At 42.7% G+C, this 21,924-nt stretch overlaps 1 protein-coding gene across 5 annotated transcripts in view; it reads right to left on the bottom strand.

The window, feature by feature from the left end:
* VPS13D (vacuolar protein sorting 13 homolog D) overlaps positions 1–21,924 on the bottom strand; it is a 253,616-nt gene that overhangs the window by 128,365 nt on the left and 103,327 nt on the right. For all 5 annotated transcript variants that reach the window (XR_007190630.2, XR_007190631.2, XR_007190632.2 and 2 more), the window contains 9 exons: positions 19,291–19,538; positions 17,569–17,760; positions 17,136–17,262; positions 15,423–15,565; positions 11,842–11,972; positions 11,447–11,622; positions 8,431–8,554; positions 7,467–7,702; positions 4,313–4,421 (listed from right to left, as the gene is read on the bottom strand). Coding sequence is in view for 1 of the 5 variants with exons in the window: in XM_026519809.4 (XP_026375594.1) it covers positions 4,313–4,421; positions 7,467–7,702; positions 8,431–8,554; positions 11,447–11,622; positions 11,842–11,972; positions 15,423–15,565; positions 17,136–17,262; positions 17,569–17,760; positions 19,291–19,538 (1,486 nt within the window). In the remaining 4 variants the exon portion in view is untranslated. The remainder of the gene's footprint in view (positions 1–4,312; positions 4,422–7,466; positions 7,703–8,430; positions 8,555–11,446; positions 11,623–11,841; positions 11,973–15,422; positions 15,566–17,135; positions 17,263–17,568; positions 17,761–19,290; positions 19,539–21,924) is intronic.

The raw sequence follows: 21,924 nt of genomic DNA, 5'->3' as shown, positions 1-21,924 counted from the left end.
AGCCAACATGCTTAATCATTTTGCTCACGTGGCCTAACACAATCCGGATATTCTAGTGCAGTAACCCCTAACCATCTAGAATGCTTTCTGTGTGAACGTACACTCCAGCTAGCCCAGTCAGGATCACCATCCACTCTCACCAGCCAGGAGCTCCTCCAGAGCATCAAACACTTGTGGGTACCACACACGGGGTACCGGGGACCATGCTGCCCCCGTCTAGAGAGACAGCTTCTACGTTGCATTCTGCAGAGTCAAAGCTAACGAAGTCGTATGAACGCCGGATCAAATGCCAAGATTTGAAACCCAGCTGCACCAATTCATAGCTAAATGACCTCGGACAGGTTCCTTACTAAATCTCTCAGAGCCGTGTTTCCTGATCTGTCAAAGGGGGAAATGAAGCCACTTCTTAGGGTTTTTGTGATAAGTGTAACAAATAGAAGGCACTCAGCACAGGGTGTGGCCTCCCGAATTGTTTACTGTGTTATGTACAGCTCTTCACCCGGCACTTTGGGTACCTCATCTCAGTTGATCCTTCTCACAGACTTGTTAGATCAGTAAGAAAATGAGGCTCAAAGAGGAATGTGAAAATACCAGATATCATATATCTTTAAGTGGCAAAACCAAAATGCAAAGCCAGAAAGACACGATGCTCTTTCTCCTGTGTGCTCCTGCCTCCTGTGTCTGTAAAGAGAGAGGAAACTGAGCGCACACCTGCGGCCCCCACATGCTCACGTCTCTGTTTGCAGTAAGACAGCACCTCTAGCCACGGTGCCAAAACCACATGGAAAAGCAGCTCAATTATCCTGCAGGTGTTCCAGATTGGGAATCAAAGCACAGATGCTGGATGAAATCGAGTTTTCATACACGGATTCCTCTACTATCTGCCCTTACGTGTAGACTCATCAAAGTTGGGAACTACCAACATTTCCATTTAAAAATCTGAGATGTACCATTCTCCTTCCAGTTCCTTTCCCCCCTTCCTTCCCAATCTAGTCCGAAAACCTTGAGATGACACTGAGGAAGACAGAAGTCCACGAGGACTGTGAGTGTTGGTAGTGGGGAGGGGGGTGGACAGCCCAGAGTGTGGTGTTGAAGCCCAAGGTAGGTGATGATCCGTACCAAGGGACCGGAGGCTGGAAGCTTAGTGTGGGTTGTCAGAGACAGAGAGAGCTGAGAAGAGCATTCCTGTGAGGGGTGGAGGTCGAAAGGGGTGCTTGCTGTCTAGGACATGGAGATCGGAGCCCAAGTCAGGTCCCAGGCTGTGTTTACACGGGGGATGGGGCGCAACTCTGGTGACAGAAGATGGGTTACATTCAGAGGAAGTGATCAAATTAGTAAATATGTTCTTAGTGTGGATAAGGGACTTACAAATATGGAAAGGGAGAAAATTAGGATGAATTTGTGATGTTGGACTGGAATTGGAAATATCAGTGTGTGAACTGCTGGTTCTTAAAATATAGAGATGTAGAAATATACAAAATATATAAATACTTACATAAAATATGCATATGTATACGCATGTACAGTCTGTATGTACACATACATATATTAGAGCGTGGGTGTGTACAGACACACGCGTGCAGAAAACCCCTAGCTCTGTCCCCTGGGAGAGCCTGGAAATGACATTACAGTCATCACCCAAGTGCACCTAGGGTACACATCTTAGCTTCCTAACTTCCACTCTCTGCTAAGAGGGATCAGAGCTCCTTGAAGAAGGGGCAAACCCAGGAAAGCAGCAGGGAAAGTACAGATGAGCCCAGAATAACTTGCTGTTAGAAGGTAAGGACGTGTTCAAGGAATGAGGGGCGTATGTCAAAAGGATACCGCAGATGAAAGAGCCCCCACTGGCCAGATATGGGAATTGAGCATTAAATATATCCTGACAGTAACAGGTAACCCACTGAAGAAAAGAAGAACCATCCTGACGACATACATGATGCTATGGACCATGCTGACACCCCTGCCCCAAATTCTTATGTTAGAGACCTAATCTGAAATTTTGGTGGTATTTGGAAATGGAACCTTTGGGTGATAATTAGGTTTAGATCAGGGCATATGGGTAGGACTCTCCTGATGGAATTAGTGATTGGTGCCTTTACAAGGACAGGCAACAATGAGCTTGCTTCCTGCACCCCCGCTGCCCCCACCCTCAGCCTCTCTGCCATTTGAGGACACAGTGAGAAGGCAGAAGTCTACAAGCCAGGAAGTGGGCCCTCAGCAGAGAACCAAATGGCCAGCACCCTGATCCTGGACCTCCCAGCCTCCAGAACTGTGAGAAATGAATTCCCATTAGTCCAGTCATCCAGTCTATAGTATTTCATTATGGAAGTCCAAGCCGATACGTGTTCATAATACAGAGAAAATCTGATAAGGATCAGGATATCTACATGGTCTCAAAGTACCTGTCTACAAGCATTTACTAAACACTAAACACAAGGGAATGAGAGAAACTTTGCTTCACAGTGCAGAAGGCTGGCAACCAACACCTTCACCAATTGCTAAAATTAACATCAACAGGGGCGCCTGGGTGGCTCAGTCGTTAAGTGTCTGCCTTCGGCTCAGGTCATAATCCCAGGGTCCTGGGATCGAGCCCTGTATCAGGCTCCCTGCTCAGGCGGAAGCCTGCTTCTCCCTCTCCCACTACCCCTGCTGGTGTTCCCTCTCTCACTGTGTCTCTCTCTGTCCAATAAGTAAATAAAATCTTAAAAAAAAAATTAACATCAATAGTTAACAGGACAAATAAAAATCACAGTATCCCTTGTATAGAATTTCTGTCAATTTTTCTCTGAGTTTGAGATTCTTTCAAAGTAAAAAGTAAAAGGACAAAAACCAACCAACCAACCAAAAACCCAAGATGTCAGACTTTCTACTCTTGGTTTCCAGTTGAAGGGCAGGAACACAGCCTAGTTTGTGATGTCAACGTAGCCCATTTATATCTACCCTCCAGTGTACCAGTTTTCACCCCCATCAGGGGAAATTAACAGCAGTAAAAATGTTGTGTAAATTATAACATCTTTTTCAAAATGTTTTTCCTACTTTATAAAAAAAAAAAATCTGTTTTCGTCTGCTTCACCATCACCTAGCCCTTGGAAATTAGTTATTTATCATTCCTGTTTTGCTGATCACACCTGGTGCTTGAATTGCAGCTGGCAAATCACCTTCCTCTTGAGTTTGTCTCCATTCATGCTAACACCCTCATCAGCTTGAACACTCTTGGAAAGCCATCTGACAACACTGTTTCCAAGGGCTCTGCCTTTTTTTTTTTTCAATTCACTTGACTTCTGTCGGACTTGCTGCTTTTCATTTTTAGATTATTGCTTTTCGAAGTTTCTCTCCTTCAGAATAACCAATAAAAGCCTCCAGAACTGTTTACTTTGAATTACTATGCCTTGTAGACTCTTTAGTCATCACCATTCCCAAATCTTATTTCCAAAATGCATCTCACACATAGGCACAGACTTCCACAAAAAGAGTGTGGTAACACTGTAAGTAAATCTGAATTATAGGACTGAACTGGTGTAAGAATACATGAGGAAGTACTGATAGGGTGACAGAGGGGTGAACCTTGGACACATTAGGCTCAGTGTAAGAGGCCACTCAGAAAACACCATTCTTATGGAAGTCCAGAACAAGGAAGTATATGGCAACAGAAAGTAGATGAGGGATTGCTTAGGGCTGGGGAGTAACAGCTCCAGGACACAGGGTTTCTTCTAGAGGTGATGAAATGTTCTGAAATCGAGTGTGATGATGCTTGCACATATCTGTGGATATACTATAAACCACCGAATCGTACACTGTAAGTGGGGGGCCTGTATGCTATATGAATTATATCTCAATGAAGCTGTTAAAAATACAAAAAGTGAATTAAAAACACATGTACTAAGGTTTCATTTGATGTACAAAATTCGAAATGATTTGAATCTACCCCTGTCCCCAATTAAAAATCTGAGAGGAGTTGTATAAACTCAAATCCACATGAAGCTACAGCACTGACACATGTGACACCACTTTTGGTTATAAAAGGTGACCTTCGTCAGAGACGTTCACTCATCAGGGTTATTTTTGGATTGTGTGATTTACATTATGGAAAACCTTCAGGAACACAGCCTTCAAGTAAATGTGTTTTAAAAAATCACAGTTGGTCATCTCCCTCCTCTTAAAGTCATTTCTGCACCTCGGTGTTCCCACCCTGAGCAACCGTCCTGCCTCCACTCCCCACCCCATGCACGAGGAGGGGCTGGACTGGATGACCGGAGTCCCCTCCAGGGCTAAGAACCTCCTCTTCTAAATTCTAAGTGCTCGGTTCTCTTACCTTCTTCTTTAAAATGACTCTTTGTGTCTTTGGGGAGACATCCAAGACAAGCTCTGCACAGGCAGTGGTCTTGCTGGAGGCCACAGGCCTTCCCGTCCCCTCCTGTAGACTAGAATTGGAACAGTAATGCATACATACATACGTATACCTACACAGGCTCACACACGCATTCAAGTACTCGGATTCAAATGCTTAAAACCTCACCTATAAAGAGGAAACTTTCTTTTTTTTTTTTAATCCTAGAAGAAAAAGTCTAACTTGATCAAGTTGTGGAAAGATCCAGGTTATGTTGTTCTCTTGTATAGTTCAAAGATTCATTTGTCAGAAGACATACTGATATTTCCCCTCTCCTGATGATTTTAGTGCCTTAAAATTCAGACATAAAAGAATGACTATAGATCTTTAGCGCTTCCCCCGCCCCCCAAAAATTAAGCCAGACGTTCCAAGGGTCCAAGAATTAGCTCTACTCTTTGCCAGACAGAAGATCAGCATCACAGCATCCCCAAGGCTTGGCAAGAAATCACAAGCCCCTTTAGGATGAAAAGAAAACAAAGCGTTTATAATCACCTGCTTCCAACTGGATCGTGTTGTGTTTCTCCATGGCTTAAGAATCCTAAGCTTTATGGAATGTTGCAGCCTAGCTACACTTTGGGGCATTTCGATAAGATTTTATTTAGATTATTCTCCTGTTTCCACTAATCCCTATCATTAAAAAGAGACTGATAAATTCGGAGTGAAAAACTAGTTTTCATGACCAAAAAATACAAGTGACAAAAATAAACACATAAATTAGATTTCAACAAAATTAAAACCTTCTGCCCTTCAAAGGACACCAATAAGAAAGTAAAAAAGACAATTCAGAATGGGAAAAAAGATATTTGTAAATCATTATAGCTCATACAGAATTTGTATCCATATTACACAAGGAACTCTTCAAATTCAACAAGATGCATAAAAACAAATCTAAAAATGAGGAAAGGATTTGGACAGACATTTCTCCAAAGATACACAAATGGCCCATAAGCACATGAAAAGCTCAACTTCGGGAGGTATTAAGGAAATGCAAACCAAAACCACAAGCAGAAATCACTATGCACCCAGCAGGAAGGCTACACATCAAAAAAATGTAAAACAGCAAGTGCTGGGGGCTGTGGAGAAATCAGAACGCTTGTACACTGAGAACATGGGAACGCACAGTGATTCAGCGGCCGTGGAGAACAAAATAGCAGTGCCTCAGAAAGTTAAACACAGAAATACCACAGAACCCAGCACTGTTGCTCCTAGGCGTATACACAACGGAACTGGACATGAGTATTAAACACGTGCAGAGGCACGCTGACAGCAGCACCCTGCACAGTGGACGAAAGGTGGAGACCACATCGATGTCCATCAGCAGAGGAATGGACAGCAGAGTGTGGTACGTCCATACAACGGAACATTACTCGGCCGTAACAGGAAGGGAATTCTGACACATGCTACAGCGTGGACGGACCCTGAAAACAGTATGCTAAGCGAAAGAAGCCAGATACAAAGGGTCACATATTTGTGATTCGAGTTATGTGAAATATCTGGAATAGGTAAATCCGTAGGGACGGAAAGCAGAATGGTGGTTGCCAGGGGCTGGGGGGGAAGAGGGTGATGGGGAGTAACTGCTTAATGGGTTGGGCATTTCTTCTCGGACTGATGAAAATGTTCTGGAACTAGATGGGGCGTGGCTGCACATCATCGCCAATGCACTAAACGTCACTGCACTGTTCATCTTTAAACGGTTAATTTTATGTTGTGTGCCTTTCACCTCAACTGAAACTAAAAGCCAACAAAAACAAAACTAGTCTCTTCCTCAGCATTTGTTCTCTGCAAAAATGCAAAGATATAGTGTCTAAAATATGCCAACACATGGTGCAATCTCTCTGCACACCAAGATTCCCAGGAACCTCTCGTTTTATCTGCTCCCTATCTGCCCAACCCATTAAACTCATAATCACCCATCAGGATTCTTCAGTTAAAGAGCATAATAACTACTGGAATTTAACATGAGAACATAAAGAGGAAAACATGATTAGCAACAGATTAAGAACTGGTTTTTCAGGCGCTAAAACCTTAAGCATGTCACGCTGGCAAGTACCATAATCTTTAAAAAGAAATAAGCAGACCGACTTAATTACAACAAGATAAACAACCTGGCACCATTACCTCCAAAGAGATCTGTAACACACAAGCAAAGAACGCCATTCTAAGCCAAGATGCCCGTTCCATTCATTCCTAGTGAACTCTGGGCTCTAGGTAGGTGAGAGGTACCACCAGACCCAGAGGTGATTTTGTGAGCCTCAGGCACATACAAAAATATCATTCATAAGCAAAATTATTCAGAACATTTTGGAAAGGAATCAGACTTTAAATGTCCTGTTCCACAGGTGAGTTATGTTTGTCATGCTAAAGATTTAGCTATTTTCCCTGTTTTTCCCACAGGTAAACTTTAAAACTGGCCCTGTAACCAGAACAGAAACAATCATTTTAACATGTTGGTAGAACGACTAGTTTTTGAAAGCCCGATGTTTTGAATCTCTACGTACCAATCTCACAACAGAATTGGAATAAACTCGCTATTCCTCACCTGAGTTTCCTAAATACAACTAGTCAGAGGACAGGGAAGGTTATAATTCTCAGGCGGCTGGGATTACTATCAAATTGAGCTGCTCTGGTTGGCTCTAGGTGATGACCAGTGTTCTCAACAGGAGAGGGGAGTCAGAATGCCGATTTGAATAATTATGATAAAGATTAGTCAGTTTCAAATGAGAAAAGAGATAAAAATAGCAAGAAATTTAAAAAAATTCATTAAAAATACCACCTTAAACAAGAAGAACTGAGGATACGAGAATAATACCTTATGGGAGGAATGTTAAATACTAGAATGGATTATTGGGGAGATCTTTGAAAAAAGAACAGTCGTGCCTCTTCGGATAAATTTAATCTAGCCAGAAGACGAGGGTTTAGCCTAAGACCTCTCAAGATAGACACTGAGCCTAGGATTTGGTAAAGAATGGAAGGAATCTTCCTTCATCCTTTGTGCCCCTTGAGAACTGCTTAAAATTTAAAACCAGTTAATAATCAGAGCCTCCTGCTTTAAGAGAACAGCAGTTTAACCCAGAATTACCCCGAGAATGTATATGTAGCAGCAATGTAAATGAAGTTTTCATAATACAGCCGTCGGTTATCCTGGAAGTCATTCATGTTGCAGCTGAGCTCTGAGGAGCCCGCCCCCTTCACAGTCAACGTGATGAAAGGAGGCAGGGTGGGTTCGTCCCAGGCATAATCCAATGAAGTCATGGGCTTCACTTCAGTTCGGAGTCTGGGTTCTGCTACGCCGTGCTGAGTGAAGACCACCGGAACCTGCAGTAACGGCAGAGAGGATAAAGAGGACTTTCGTTCAGGGCGGTGTTACGGGAAAGTGAGTCAGTGCTCCCTAGGCTCAAGTTCCAGATCCTGCCCAAGCAAAGCCTACACAGGGCAAAACCACAATCATAAGCACAATCCTCTAGCCTCTTCAAATGCCTTTCTAATCATCTTCCCAACTGCACCAAGCCCAACAGCTAAAGGACACAGGCCATCTCCTCTGCTTTCACCCCCCACCCCGCCCCACCCGCGTGATACACTCTGAACACAGAAAGGAATACAAATTCTGGAATTTAGCTATGGGAAGTCACATATTACAAGACGTTGTTACTCAGAGGCATAATTTTAAAAGAGCCTCTTCTGATTCCCATTTTGGCTTTCCTTGGAAGATTTGTAAAAAATGTTCACCGTAATGAAGCAACAGTGGAAGTGCCCCTTCCCGTTGTCACTGGGCAATCTGATTCTGATTCCAAACAATCCAGCCAGGATGCTTGTGGGGGGTGCTGAGAAGTCACTTCTGGACAAGGCTGCCCAGCAATCAAAGTAACCAGCAGACACCACCTCCAGAGGGTAAGGACGTCCAGGGTTGTCCGGCTGCGGAGATCCCCATGTGGTCTGTTTCCAACCCAAGTTTAAGATGTATTTCGTCCTTATCTTAAAGGCAGTACACACTCCACCTTCCCGCACGTGAAACAGCCAAACTGGCTCACGACCCCACTCGATACCTTAGAAAAGTTGTCAATTCGGAAAGGAGGGGGTAACTGGTCCGTGTCACTGAACGAGATCCTGTAAGTAGCTCCTCGGAGAGTAATTTCCACGCGCAGGAAGAAGCACTTTCCCAGGGTGTCTCTGCACATAAAGGAAACCAAGAGGTTGCACACCACGGAGGAAACAAGCTACCATTCAACTCAGACTTCTCGCCATCGTGAGATGGTCTGGACCTCAACTGACCCCACTGTCTGCTCTTTGATCACATTTGAAAAGTAGAAACTGACCATGTAATCACACTGAAATAAGGATTCATCCAAGCCCTTTCTTTCTTTCTTTCTTTCTTTCTTTCTTTCTTTCTTTCTTTCTTTCTTTCTTTCTTTCTTTTTTTCTTTCCTTTCTTTTTCTTTCTTTCCTTTTCTTTTCTTTTCTCTCTTTCTCTCTTTATTTTTAATATTTTTAAAATTATATTATGTACTCACCATACAGTACATCCCTGGTTTTTGATGTAAAGTTCGATGATTCATTAGTTGCATCCAAGCAACTTCTGAACGGCACATTTCACTATACAGTAAGACAATACAGTTTACATAGTGGGTTTGTTTTGGGTAATAGTGCCAGTGTAGTAAATGAGTAAATAGTGTTGATATGAGATTGCTTTGACATTAAAAAAGGGCAATTTCACATGGTTCAAATTAATATATGGATGTTACTAATAACCAGGGATTTCACTGTAGGATGACGGAAGGTGAGGAAGAATCCACCAGTAGTCACCAGTATGTAAATCATGATTTTTCTTATATATGTGTGTGTTTATGTATACGTGTATGTGTATTTAAATATAGATAGGCCACTGGAGAGAATGAGGGAGCTCTTCCTTACAAAAGAATATTGGTTAATAAATGTAAAAAAATGAAAAAATTAGAAAATCACCACTTTGCAACTACCAAGGCAATCACTGATTCAGGCAAGAACCATCAAACCACTGGGTGAAAGGTTTTTGGGGAGCAGAATATACACACAGTCTCAAATTATCCCCCCAGCGGTCCACTACTGTTCACAAAGAATCAAAGGTAACTTTACAATAGAAAGATTTGGTGGACACCACCCTAATCAAGTGACGACTGGATTGAGCAACATCAGTAACGGGACCAACAGACGTCACAGGCTTCCTGTGTGACCCACTGAGAAACACATACCACCACACAGGTAGTATTCCTACCAAAAATGTTTGACCTAAATCTACATGTAGGAAACTCTCAGAAAAATCCAGAAAATAGAACATTCCAGAAGAAACTGGCTTGGGATCTTTAAAAATTTCAATGTCAAAAAAGGCAAAACAGGAAAAGCAGGACTACTCTAAAGTGGAGGAGACGTCTCTGCCGAATAAAATGCATGATCCGCGACCAGATCCTCGACAGGGGGAGGGGAGCTGCTGGGAAGGATTCTTTTCTTTTCTTTTCTTTTCTTTCTTTTTCCCTTTCTTTCTTTCTTTCTTTCTCTCTCTCTCTCTTTCTTTTTCCCCAGATTTATTTATTTATTTCAGAGAGAGAGAGAGGAAGAGCACGAGCAGGAGGGGCAGAGGGAGAGGGAGAGAGAATTCCAAGCAGATTTCATCCTGTGCTCCGGAGCCTGACGCAGGACTCGATCTTATGACCCTGAGATCACAACCCGAGCCAAAACCAAAAGTCATATGCCCAACTGATTGTGCGACCCGGCGTCCCTATGAAGGACGTTTCAAAAGACTTTATCAGGGGGCGCCTGGGTGGCCAGTCGGTAGAGCGTGCAATTCTCGATCTCTGTGTCATGAATCGGAGCCCTACGTTGGGTGTAGAGATTACTTAAAAAAAAAAAAAATCAGAAAACAAACCAATATTAAATTTCTTCAGTGTGTAATGATCACATACTCAGAAAAATGTCCTTGTCTTTATAGATAAACGAAGTTTTTATGGCTGAACTAAACAGGATGACTTCAATTTACTTTCAAATGGCTCGAAAAAAAAGTCTGCACGCGTGCATGTGTGGGGACACAGCAAAATGCTGACAGGTAGTTAATCCAGGTGAAAGATAAAGGGGTGTTCTTTATACCACTCGTGAGTTTTCTGTAGGCTTAAACAGTTGCAAAAGGAGAACAAGGAGAAAGGCAAAGAAAGAGGCTGAGGGTCGGCGCTCAGTAGCTCTGTGCACTAAAACTGCCCCAAAGGGTCCACAGAGGTATACAAACCATCTCCTTCCCCCACCTCCAAATATTTTCTTTCCTTCCTCCCTCCCTTCCTTGAAGCAGTCATGAGCAACTTTTGCTTAATTCTGAATTGGCTTCCTCTTCTCACACAACATTTCCAGGCGATCTCCACCCAAGCAGTACATAAACCACTGGTGGTTTTAGCTACAGGAGTAACTTCTCACCTCCCCACCCCATTAAGTCTGGTGAGGACACAGGATACTAGCAGACAAGAGTTCTGGTTGAAGCAGGAAAAAGCGCACTGGAGCCCCGCCCACTTGGCTCCCTCAGCCCCTGAAGTCACCTCCTTAAACTCCCTGATGATTCCTAGGAACACAGCTTGAAAACCCCTTTGCAATGGACTCTAATCAGGGCCAGGGCAAAAGGAAATTATGAAGGGTACACCACTGACCACAAAGAAAAAAAAAACAAAACCAACCCTCAGATAATGCATGTTTTAAAAGTCAAATATAGATACTATTTTGCATCATCTACTCTTAAATCAGCCAATTTTCTGTTCCTCTACAAGAGTGTTCTCAATGGAGAACTAACCATAAAGTATAAAAGCTTAAATTTTGCTTCTAAATGCATCGAAATAGCAATGATTTCAGTGTCCTTAGCTGCCAAAGCATTTGATGAAAGAAACTAAACAGGACACAAATAAATGGAATGGTGTCCCATGTGCACAGATCCAAAGACTTAATGTTCAGATGGCAATGCTGCCCAATGTGGATTTACAGATTTAATACAGTCCCTATCCAACTTCCAGGTAGTTTTTTTCCCAGAATTAGAAAAATTTACCCTGAATTTACCTCATGTTGATATGGAAGGAATTATTCTTGTTGACTTCAAAGCCTCCGGACCAAATACAATTGGGAACATCCATCAATCTGACACATAAAAGCTGATCATAGTCATTCCGAGGCCAATGGAACACCACACTGGAACCAGGAAGGGTGGAAATATAACCTTCAGGATTGGCTGTTCCCTGAAATACACAGGATCACTGGCTTTAGTCAACAAGTCAAGACAGCAAATGTTTCCTGAGTAACCACCTACTCTACCACGAGCTAGTTAGGGTTCCCAAGGCACAAAACGGTCATTCACATCACAAAACTCACAGTGCTGATGGAGAGATAAGCCATGGCATTACAACTCTCCATGCTACTGACAAACACTAGTCATTCTTTGAAAGTAAACTACTTACCTGTCCCCGGGCAAATTCCCTCTGTGCAAATGCAAGCTTGTGAGATGATTTATTATCTAACAGGTAACGAGGGGCAAAGATGACCATACAGGTGTCAATATATCGACCTCGGCCTTTCTTGACGTCAATACCTGCAAATAATAAGAACCACTTCCGTGAGTTAGTCAGAGGAAAGAAAACTCGTGGTCTGACAGAAACCAGTAGGCTTCACAAGGACACAGTGTCCCTGAGAAAGCAATATCACCCAGAGATGCTGTCAAGCCTTCCAAGAATGGAAGGAAAACAACTGCACTCCAAGTCTTATTCTTTATGCCCACTTCGGCCTTAACAAGTTTCGGTGGCGATACCAATATCCATGTAATTCCTAGCTTCTCCATAAAGGATGTCCCATCGCAGCAGCAGTTAAGACACACCAGGGTTCCGACACAGCTACTGGTTTCCGTTTATGAAGCGGACCGCTAAAATAGTTCATATAAAACATTTCTGTTTGCACCTGGGACACAAAATGTCCACCTTGTGAACTTGTCCCATTCACAGGATATGGCAGAAATTTCAGATTACTTAACTGGATCCTGCACAGCCCTGAATGCAGCAGACTCTCCTCTAGGACTTTCTTTTAGCCCACTGCCCAAGAACCCAGCTGAAACATAAAGCTAAATATCATAGGATGTATTCATTCACAAGATAAATGTTTCCAGCACCTACCACGTCCTGAAAAAACAGACTAGCAAACGAAACACATACCAAGGAAACAAAGTCATAATCGATCAGATGGAAATCTCCCAACACTGGATCCCAAAGAAAGAAAGAAGGGAAACGACACTGAATTATCTTAAAAACTCTGATGACAATTTTAAAAACTACAAAAGTCAGTGGGATAAATTATTCCTTGATTCAGATAATAAATACAGCAACTGTATTCAAGGCACTAGGCTGAGCTCTGGTTATACAGGGATAAAAATATTTATAGTTAGAAATAAGAAAAATATTATTTATTGAATTCTTAATGCAGGCTGCACCTCTCCCAAAGGCTCTACATTTAATTCTCCTAACAACCTTAAGAGATAGTATTTTCAGTCTGTGCTCTTCATACAAGAGGACACCCGGGCACTAGGTCACAGAGCCAGGAAGTGGCACAGCTGGGGTTCAACCCCAAGCACGCTGCCTCAGGGGCCCACGCTGTATCGTGATGGGACATTTACAAGGACCCAGTCAGCAGTCAACAAGTGCCAAGAGAACCATAAAAAAAGAAGAGATCTGAGGACATGATAACTAGGTGTCCTGGGTGTCCCAACATAACCCCAATTATAAATATTCCAGTCCATTAACTCCATAATTCACCCGTACTGGCTTGAAAAAGCTGGTGTTTATTTAATCTAAGTCTTCAAAATACCTAAAAGACTGAGCAAATCACAAAAACAGAAAAAGTCTGAACTTCTGTACCTAAGAAACGCTAAGTAATACTTGAATAGGGAGATGCGCTCTATCATCTTTTTCTGCGACATACAGGAAAGCATTGTTAGGGGTCGGTATTTGCAGCTAGTCGCTCTCAGCCAGTACAAAATATGCCTATGAAAGATATATTTAATTTGATATTACGAAAAGAGTCTACAGTATAAAGAAACAATTTTTTTTAAAAAAAGCAGGCTTTTTGTGTCCTTTTCTGTCTTGGATTGTCTTGGCAAACTCCCAACAAACGAATACCTGATAAGATAAAAATGTACAAAAATCCTCTTTTTGGAGGTACACGTAGGGCTAACTGGCAAGGTCCTCCCTGACTTTTCATCTTGGGACTTCACTTTTAAACTCTCCTGATTGGGAGCTAGTCACCTATCTAATTCTTCAAAAATATTCAAGGGAGAGAGTCCACAAATTCCCTTGATAATATATGCCAAGATCTTATGATCCTTAGGGATGATAAAGTCCTATCTTAGCCTACCCCCTCTATCCCTTTCTTTGATGTAACAACAAAATCCCTATCACAGTACTGTTCCTAAAAACACATGCAATGACGTTTAATGAATGTTCCTCGCACCAAAGTTTATATGTGTGCTCACAGCGTATGTCTGACTGGAAACCTGTTGGCCTCTCTGCGGGAACTCTGCTTCCGGAGTGCCAGCCGCTTCGGAAGGCACAAGCTCCACCTCTCCCCCAACTCGTCCCAACTGCAGCTTCCAGCCAACCTGTGGTATCTTTCTTTGGGAACTGTCTCAAGGACAAGAGACCCCAGCAGATAGGCAAACACAACATGAAGCAGCCTCTGCCTCGTCAAGAGGTGGAGCAAACAGAGGTAAAGACAAAGTACAGACAATGACCCCCGGCAAACAAACAAACAACAACAACAACAACAACAATAATAAGAGAAAAAAAGAAAATGATCCCCAGCGGGAGGATCGCAGGAAGTTTACTTCTTCTACTAAAAATCTTAACATCAACCTTAAAGAAGACTGCTCTCCTGTCCAGGGAGAATGCACACGAATTCATGTTCCAAAAACAGGCAAAGGAAGCTGGATCTGGAGGAGACTCTTGCACCTCTGACCCTCCACGGGACTCAGGGTAAACAGCTACATGATACCACCTCGGATTTTCCTTCTACAGCAGGACTCTTTGTGTCTGCCCTGTCCAATCCCAGTTGCCATTAACCCTGAATGGCTATTTAAATTCACTAAAATCAAGTACAACGAAAGATTCAATTCCTCGGTCACACCTGCCCCATTTCTTAGCGGGGTACTCCTGCGTGCTCGGCGGCCACGTGCAGCTCGTGCTGCTGTGCTGGACGCTGCCATCGCCGTAGAGGGTTCAATGGACAGCACAGTTCTAGATGGTTTTCCAGCATTCGACACTCAACAGTGCTTTGAGATCTTTGGAAATTATGTAAAAGGAAGGGTGCACTGCTAACATTTTGAACCTGAGACATATTTAAACCAAACGTATCTTAACCCTTCAGAAAGTCTTCTGAGTGTTCCAGATGGCTATGAGGTATATAGGTACGGTATTCTCCCCTTCCCTCAACACCCTGCACCTCAAGAACTTAAGCTAGTTTAGGGGCTTCTAATTACTATAACTGCTAAGTACATTTTATTACATTTTCTGCTTCGAGTGTGTACGCCCCAATCATAATCCTACTTCTGACCCAGACTTGCCCTTTGCATCTGGGCAAGTCACTTAACCTCTCTGCTTCAGTTTCAAGGAGAACAATGCTTCTTACCCTCTTAGGGTTTGCAAGTTTTAATGAATGCGTGGGAAATGCTTGGAGGATGAAAAGCACTCTAAGTGTTCCTATTATTCCCATGAAAAACAAGGATTCAAGCCAAACCGATACTTTCCTGACACAGGTGAGTCTGAAATTAAACAGAGCCCCAGACCTCAAAAGGGCAGTGTTCAGGAGGCTCCTTAGATCCCTAGGAGAACAGATCTGCGTTGATATCAATCTAGCATTCAGAGAACAGATACCTGACCCAATGCCAAATGAGAAAATCAGCACTTGCAGCCAGGCCAAAACGTATGGCCGGCTTATTCCTCCAAGCCTGAGGTCATCGGTCAACGGTTCTGATTCTCCCGCTGCTCCAAATGGAACCCACCAATGTTATAGATCAGCCCTGGGCGGTTTCCTTGCTGGATGACTTTCAAAGCTCGGACACCACTACCACCATCCAGTGAGAAGCCCTGACACCAGCCCGGCATGCCTTCAGGATGAATCCCCCTTCCGATTCTCATCGTGCAGCTGTGGGGCAGAAAAGCAGAGATATATGTATTCAGCCATAAGAAAGTCTTACCTACCTGTTCTGATCAGGAAACACTGCTGTAGCTATCACCCCAAACCAGAACTCTAACACTGACTCTTCCTCACTCTCGTGTGATTCCCCAACACAGCAGGGCAATCAGCCAGTGAGTGGTCAGAACTCTGATCTTAGAGGCAGCCACAGTAGCGCAACGTGTGAAATGTACTGACATCTACACCTGGACACGTTTGGAGAAACCATTATGATTCTATGAGCATAAATCATAACGAAAGGACTACGATACCTTATTCCTCTGAGAAACAAGGAGCCGAGGCAAACTGATACTTTCCTATCTCAGATGTTTCAAGGGTTCGTAAAATACCTTGGCCAAAGGAGAAAAGTGTGCACACGACTTTATGCACAGGAGAAAAGTATGTACAGGAGCTGCAGCTAATGGTATCTTCTTTCTCAGCCTGGTATATTACAACGGCAAAGCGCCATCTGGGTGGCCAGTGTCTTGTCACGGATCCTAGAGACAGAATTCCTGAATGTGTATTCTGGCTCTACCACTAACAAGCCACGTAACCTTGGACCTGAGCCTCAGTTTCCTCATCTTAAAATAAAACAGTATTTCCTGCCCTGCCTAATCCACTGGGATGTGATGGGCGAGGTAGAGATGCTTGGTGAACCGCGGGTTCCCTGGATAAGTCCGACTGCAGCACAAATGAAGTGCTCGATCTAAAACTGTCAGAATCCTCTCGGGAAAGCATGAGACTGTGTCGAGGGGCTGTCTGTAAGGCCCTCCAAGTCCCGTCAGTCCCCAGTCAGTGTGGGACCGCAGCCCTGCCTGGGAGCCGCATCTGCAGCCCCTGGCGGGCAGCGCTCCCGAAGCCTTCCTCGGCCACCTGCGGCCCACTTGTCCTTCTCCGCAGCAGGGGACGGCATGTAGCGCTATGCGCTCACCTCCCTCTGAGTAAGGCTCTAAATGAGCAGACTCCTATAAAAAGCAGAATGTCAAAACCAGGAACAAAAGGGAATTCATGCTCCTACCACACGCGCAAAGGCCAGGTCATCTAAATCTCACAACCGCGGCTCCTCCCTGCCTTTAAACATGCAATGAGTGCTCTGAGCTCTTGAAATGGCCCAGTTTATTTCAAAAAATGCCCTGGGCTGGGTCAAGGGGACCGACATTTTACCAAAGGGCCAGGCTACGTCCCCTCTGATGCCAGCCCTGCCGCCTGTGCTGAGGGCTCTGTGCAGGAAAAAAACGTGCAGAGCAGGGAAGGGACCATGTGGGTTCTCCTCACTAGCAGAGTTATGAATAGAACTACTTCAATACATGTAAAATAAAACTTGCTTTCATTATAAACCCACCAAATGGTTTATTTTCAATATCAAATGACACAGAAATTAGATCCGAAAAAATCCCATTAGGTCATGGTCCTATTCCCCTGCCAAGTCAGGACTGTTATCTACAGTATATTTCGACTTGCACGGATATACTATAGCCTTTGCTAATTTTTTCCCTCGCCTAGGAGCTTATTTCCCCTTTCCATAAATAACTGTACTCACAGGTTTGGCTGCTCTTTGTCAGCGTAGCAGAATAAGAGAGGGCTGAGGCTCCGGGCCAGCTCGTGTTCCTCAAACTGGCCTGCAGCATCTGTCTTTGCGTTGTCCTGCCTGAAGATCAGTGGTAACCCTTCAGGAAGGAGGGGGAAAGGTTACATCAATCCCACCCAGTCTACACAAGACAGATGTAGAAGGTAAAGGAAAAAAAATCAAGGGGGAGAATCGTGAAAATTGAATTTATTTGGTGGGTTCAGTCTGTTGCCTGTAAGGACACTTTTGACCATGATTAAGCACTTATTATGGAAGCAGGAGAGTTTCAGCAGCTCAGACTGTTGAAGTAATCTATTTGCATTGGCTCCATTCAGTTAGCTGAGCAAATAAATCTGAATTCCCATGACCAACGCCAAAGGCCTACTTGAGCGGCCTCTGTACATACCTGTTTTGTTAATCAACCAATATGGAGCAGAAATGAAGATCTTTAAGGATCCTTCCGCTCGACACACAATCCGGATGGTGAGGTTCAGCTGCCGCCGGTTGATGTCATACAGTCGCATTCTTACCATGTAGTTTTGAGTCCCCGGTGGAATGAGCAATTCTTTACAGAGTGGAAAATTCTCCAGGGATACCCCTAAAGAAGATACAAGCGACTGTCTGCCTAGGTTCTCACTTTAGTTTGTCAAAATAGCCCACAGCCAAACAAAATTGGATTCCTTTTGGAAAAATCAGTAACTACACATGTAACTGGCAAAAGTCTCCTTAGAACGGCCATTTTCCTGGAGCTGGGGCGAGAATGAATTTGAAGCAAACCAGATGGTCTGGAAGGTACACAAGAGAGTCTGAACTGTATAATCAGAAGGATGAAACTACCAAAAAGCTATCAGTGAGAGCTGTGATTACTGTGAGCATACTGTTCACCAGGCCCTGAGCTGGGCAGGCAGCTGGAACACAGGAAAGGCAAGTGCAGGGTAAGAGGCAAGGTCTTCTGCAGTCCCACTGCCTGGTTGCCAGTTCCCAGTCCATCCTTACCAGCTGTGTGATTTCGGGGGGCAGGGGGAGCCAAGCTAACCTCGTTGCATCTCCTCTGTCAAATGCGGAGAATACCGGTAGGTCTGTCGTGCGATTGTCACTAAAACCGATCATCCATGTGGAGCGTGACTGGGAAGACAGGAGTGCTGGGTGTGCGTGCAGGGGTGGTGGGGTACGGGGACATGTCCGTTTTCTACAGGGACATTTGCTGAAGAGATACTTGAATGTCAGAGCAGAGACCTTTTTCTTTAGAATGGACAACTAGCACGACATTGTTTTTCTCTTCGAAATCAAGCTCAAGGACTTACACATTCGCTAAAATGTAAGCTGGTCACCACTGAACATGCTGCTTAAGTTCAGTGAGTCTGAGGTCCCTCGCCTGTAAAATGGGGCTAACAGCTGTCTGCCTGAAACAGGGGTTGTGTGACGCTCAAATGAGAGGACACAGTGAGGTCACTCACACAGCTGGAGCAACACAAGTGTCTCCGTCATCATTATTTCAACGTGTCTACAACAGACTTAAAGCACCGTATGTCCTGCCCAAACTCCAGGAATCTCTCTTTGCCTTAAGTGCTGCGAATACAGTAACGGTTCTCTCCGTTGACCTCGTTCGTCCCTGTGGCTGAAAATCACCTCGTGCGTGAAACACTCCAAACCTCAATTTCTTCAGCGGTAAATAAGAGAGGCAACTACTGCCGTAAGGCCTACGTGAGATCACGCGTGTGAAAGCACCTGACGTAATGCCTGGAGTACCGTGTGTGCTGAACCCATGTCCTCCCCCTTCCTGAAAAGGGGAGGGACCTAAGATTTTGCTCGTTTTACAGCCAGGAAAAAAGCATGGTTTGAAAAGATGAAATGACTTCCTATGGTCGCACATCAAGTGAGCAACATAAGAAAAAAGGCTCTGTGAGTGCTTCCTCTCTACATCTTTTGGATTTGTTGTTTTTTCTTTTGATAATTTTCTAAGAAGTTTTTTTTTTTTTTTTTTAGCTGCATAAATCCCTTGAGCTGGGTTACTGAGATATCGTGTGCTATAATTTCTCTAAAATGTTTACCAAACCAAACGATCCCAAAATACTCAGTGACATTTCCATAGAATTACCACCAATGATTTTTGTGACTAACCCCTCACCCAGTTCAATGTTCTGCGATGTATCAGCTGTGTGGAGGGCCACCTCTTTGCCAGGTTTCAGGGTCCCATTAATTGGCATCCCTTTAACATAAAAGTCAAGTTCACAAGGTAGCAAGTTGCAGATGACCACAGTTGGCAGGAGGTATATGGTATGTCCAGGTTGTCTGAAGATCTGTTTTGCACTATCAGAAAATATGTTTGAGGGCATATAATCCGGGTAATTCTCCTTCTTTATGGCCACACAAAACCTATGAAGACAAAACACTGTAAAAACCATCGGCCTGAATAAAGAACTTGAATTTTTCCTCGTTAGTGGAGTATTAGAAAGCATAACCTTAAAACGGTTCAAAAATTCAGTGAGATTTTTGCAATTTTCAATCTAAACCTATTTACTGAGGTATAATTAAACCACAATAAAATGGGTAATGTTAAATGCTAAGTTTGGTGAGTTTTGACAAACATGTATATAGTTCATTAACCGCTACCCAAAATCAGTTATACAATCTTTCGCTCACTCTAGAAAGTTCCCTCCTATCCCTTTCCAATCAATATCCTCTCCCAACAAAGAAGCAACACTGTCTGATACTGATTTATCACTTGTAGGTTGGTTGAGGCTGTTCTTGAGCTGCACGTAAATGGAATGATACAGTATTTACCATTCCCTGTATCTGGCTTTTTGGTGTGTAACATGAAGTTTCTACAAGACACAGCCATGCTGTTGTTTGCATCAGTAATTTGACTCACATGACAATGGATGAATATACCATTATTTATTTATTCACCATCCTGCTGATGGCCAACTGGGTTGTATCTCCAGATTAATTTAGCGAGCATGAAAATCCTAAAAATATCAAGTCTTCCAATCCACGAACTTTCCACTTAGTTACTGGGTTATTGGGTTTTCTTTACTATCTTGGGGGTTTTCTTTACTATCTATTGGGTTATTGGGTTATTGGGTTTTCTTTACTATCTTTTGACAAGGTTTTGTCATTTCTAGCATAGATACACAATTGGTACACAATTCCTTAGATTGATTCCTGGGCAATTACAGCTTTTACACTATTATAAGTGCTATCTTTTTAAAATCACATTTCCAAATGTTCATGGCTAGAACATAAGAATACAATTGATTTCTGTAGGCTGATCTTAAATCCAGAAATCTTGATAAATTTATCAGGCCTCATAATTTTCCTATGTAGTCCATGGTTCTCTACATACATGTCACTTGCATATATTAAACTTTAGTTCTTTTCAGATCTCTAAGCTTTTTCAATTTCTTGTTTATTTGTCCTTATTGCAACAGCTAGGACTCCTATGGTAATATCAAATGAAGTCATTGGTTCTCAATCTCAAGGAAAAAAACTTTAAGGTTTCATCATTAAGCACGATGGTAGCTGTAGGTTTATGACAAATGCCCTTAAACAGACTGGAAAAGTTCCCTCCAGTTCCTCATTTGCTGAGTACTACCATGAATGGGTGCTGAATTCTATCAAACGCTTTTTTGTTTGTTTGTCTGTTTGGCATTTAGTGAGATAATCTGATGGGGTTTTTTTCTTTTAGTCTTTTAGGTTAATATGGTAAATTACACTTATCAATTTTCAAATGTTAATATAATCTTACATTCCTGGAATAAACCTCACTTGCTAGATTTCTATTTGGTAATATTTTATTATGATTTTTTTTATCTCTTGGGGAAATACTAGTTTGTAGTTCTCTCTCCCTCTCTCCCTCTTTTTTCCCCCAATAATATCTATGTCAGTTTTAGTATCAGGTATATGCTGGCCTCATAAAATGAATGAGGAACTGTTCCCTCCTGCCCTGTTTTCTGAAAGACTTTACACAGAACTGGTGCTACTTCCTCCTAAAATGTCTGGTGGAATTCACTAGTGGAGCCATACAGGCCTAGCGATTTCATTCTGGGAAAGCTTATTATTAAAAATGAACCATGAGAGACCGTGGACTCTGGGAAACAAACTGAGGGCTTCAGAGGGGAGGGGGTGGGGGATTGGATAGGCCGGTGATGGGTATTAAGGAGGGCACTTATTGCATGGTGCACTGGGTGTTACACGCAAATAATGAATCATGGAACATTGCATCAAAAACTGGGGATGTACTGTATGGTGACTAATATAACAAAATAAAAATTATTTTAAAAAATTATATTTCTTTAAGAGATATTGGGCTATTTGTATTTTCTATTTCTTCTTTGTGTCAGTTCTGGTAATCTGTGCTTTTTAAGAAATCTATCATTCCAGGGTGGAATTTATTTGTATAAAATTGTTCATAGAATCTTCTTTTAATGTCTGTAGGATCTGTAATAATGTTTCCTTTTTTCATTCCCTATATTGGTAATCTGTGTTTTCTTTATTTTCTCCTTGATCAGTCTTATCAGACATTTATCGAATTTATTAATCTTTTCAAAAAGCCAACTTGGCACTGTTCGTTTTCTCTATTGTTTGTTTTCTATTTCATTGATTTCCACACTTATTTTTATCAGGTCCTTTTTCTATTTGTTTGTGTTTAATGTGCTCTTCTTTTTCTACCATAAAGCAAAAGCTTAGAGCATTGACTTTACATCTTCCTTATTTTCTAATAAGAGCATTAAAAGCTACACATTTTTCAAAAAAAACAAAA

Source organism: Ursus arctos, unplaced genomic scaffold (genome assembly GCF_023065955.2).
Source record: "Ursus arctos isolate Adak ecotype North America unplaced genomic scaffold, UrsArc2.0 scaffold_32, whole genome shotgun sequence".
Lineage (NCBI taxonomy): Eukaryota > Metazoa > Chordata > Mammalia > Carnivora > Ursidae > Ursus > Ursus arctos.
The sequence above is the reverse complement of the archived record's forward strand: the minus strand, read 5'-3'. Positions and strand labels throughout refer to the sequence as shown.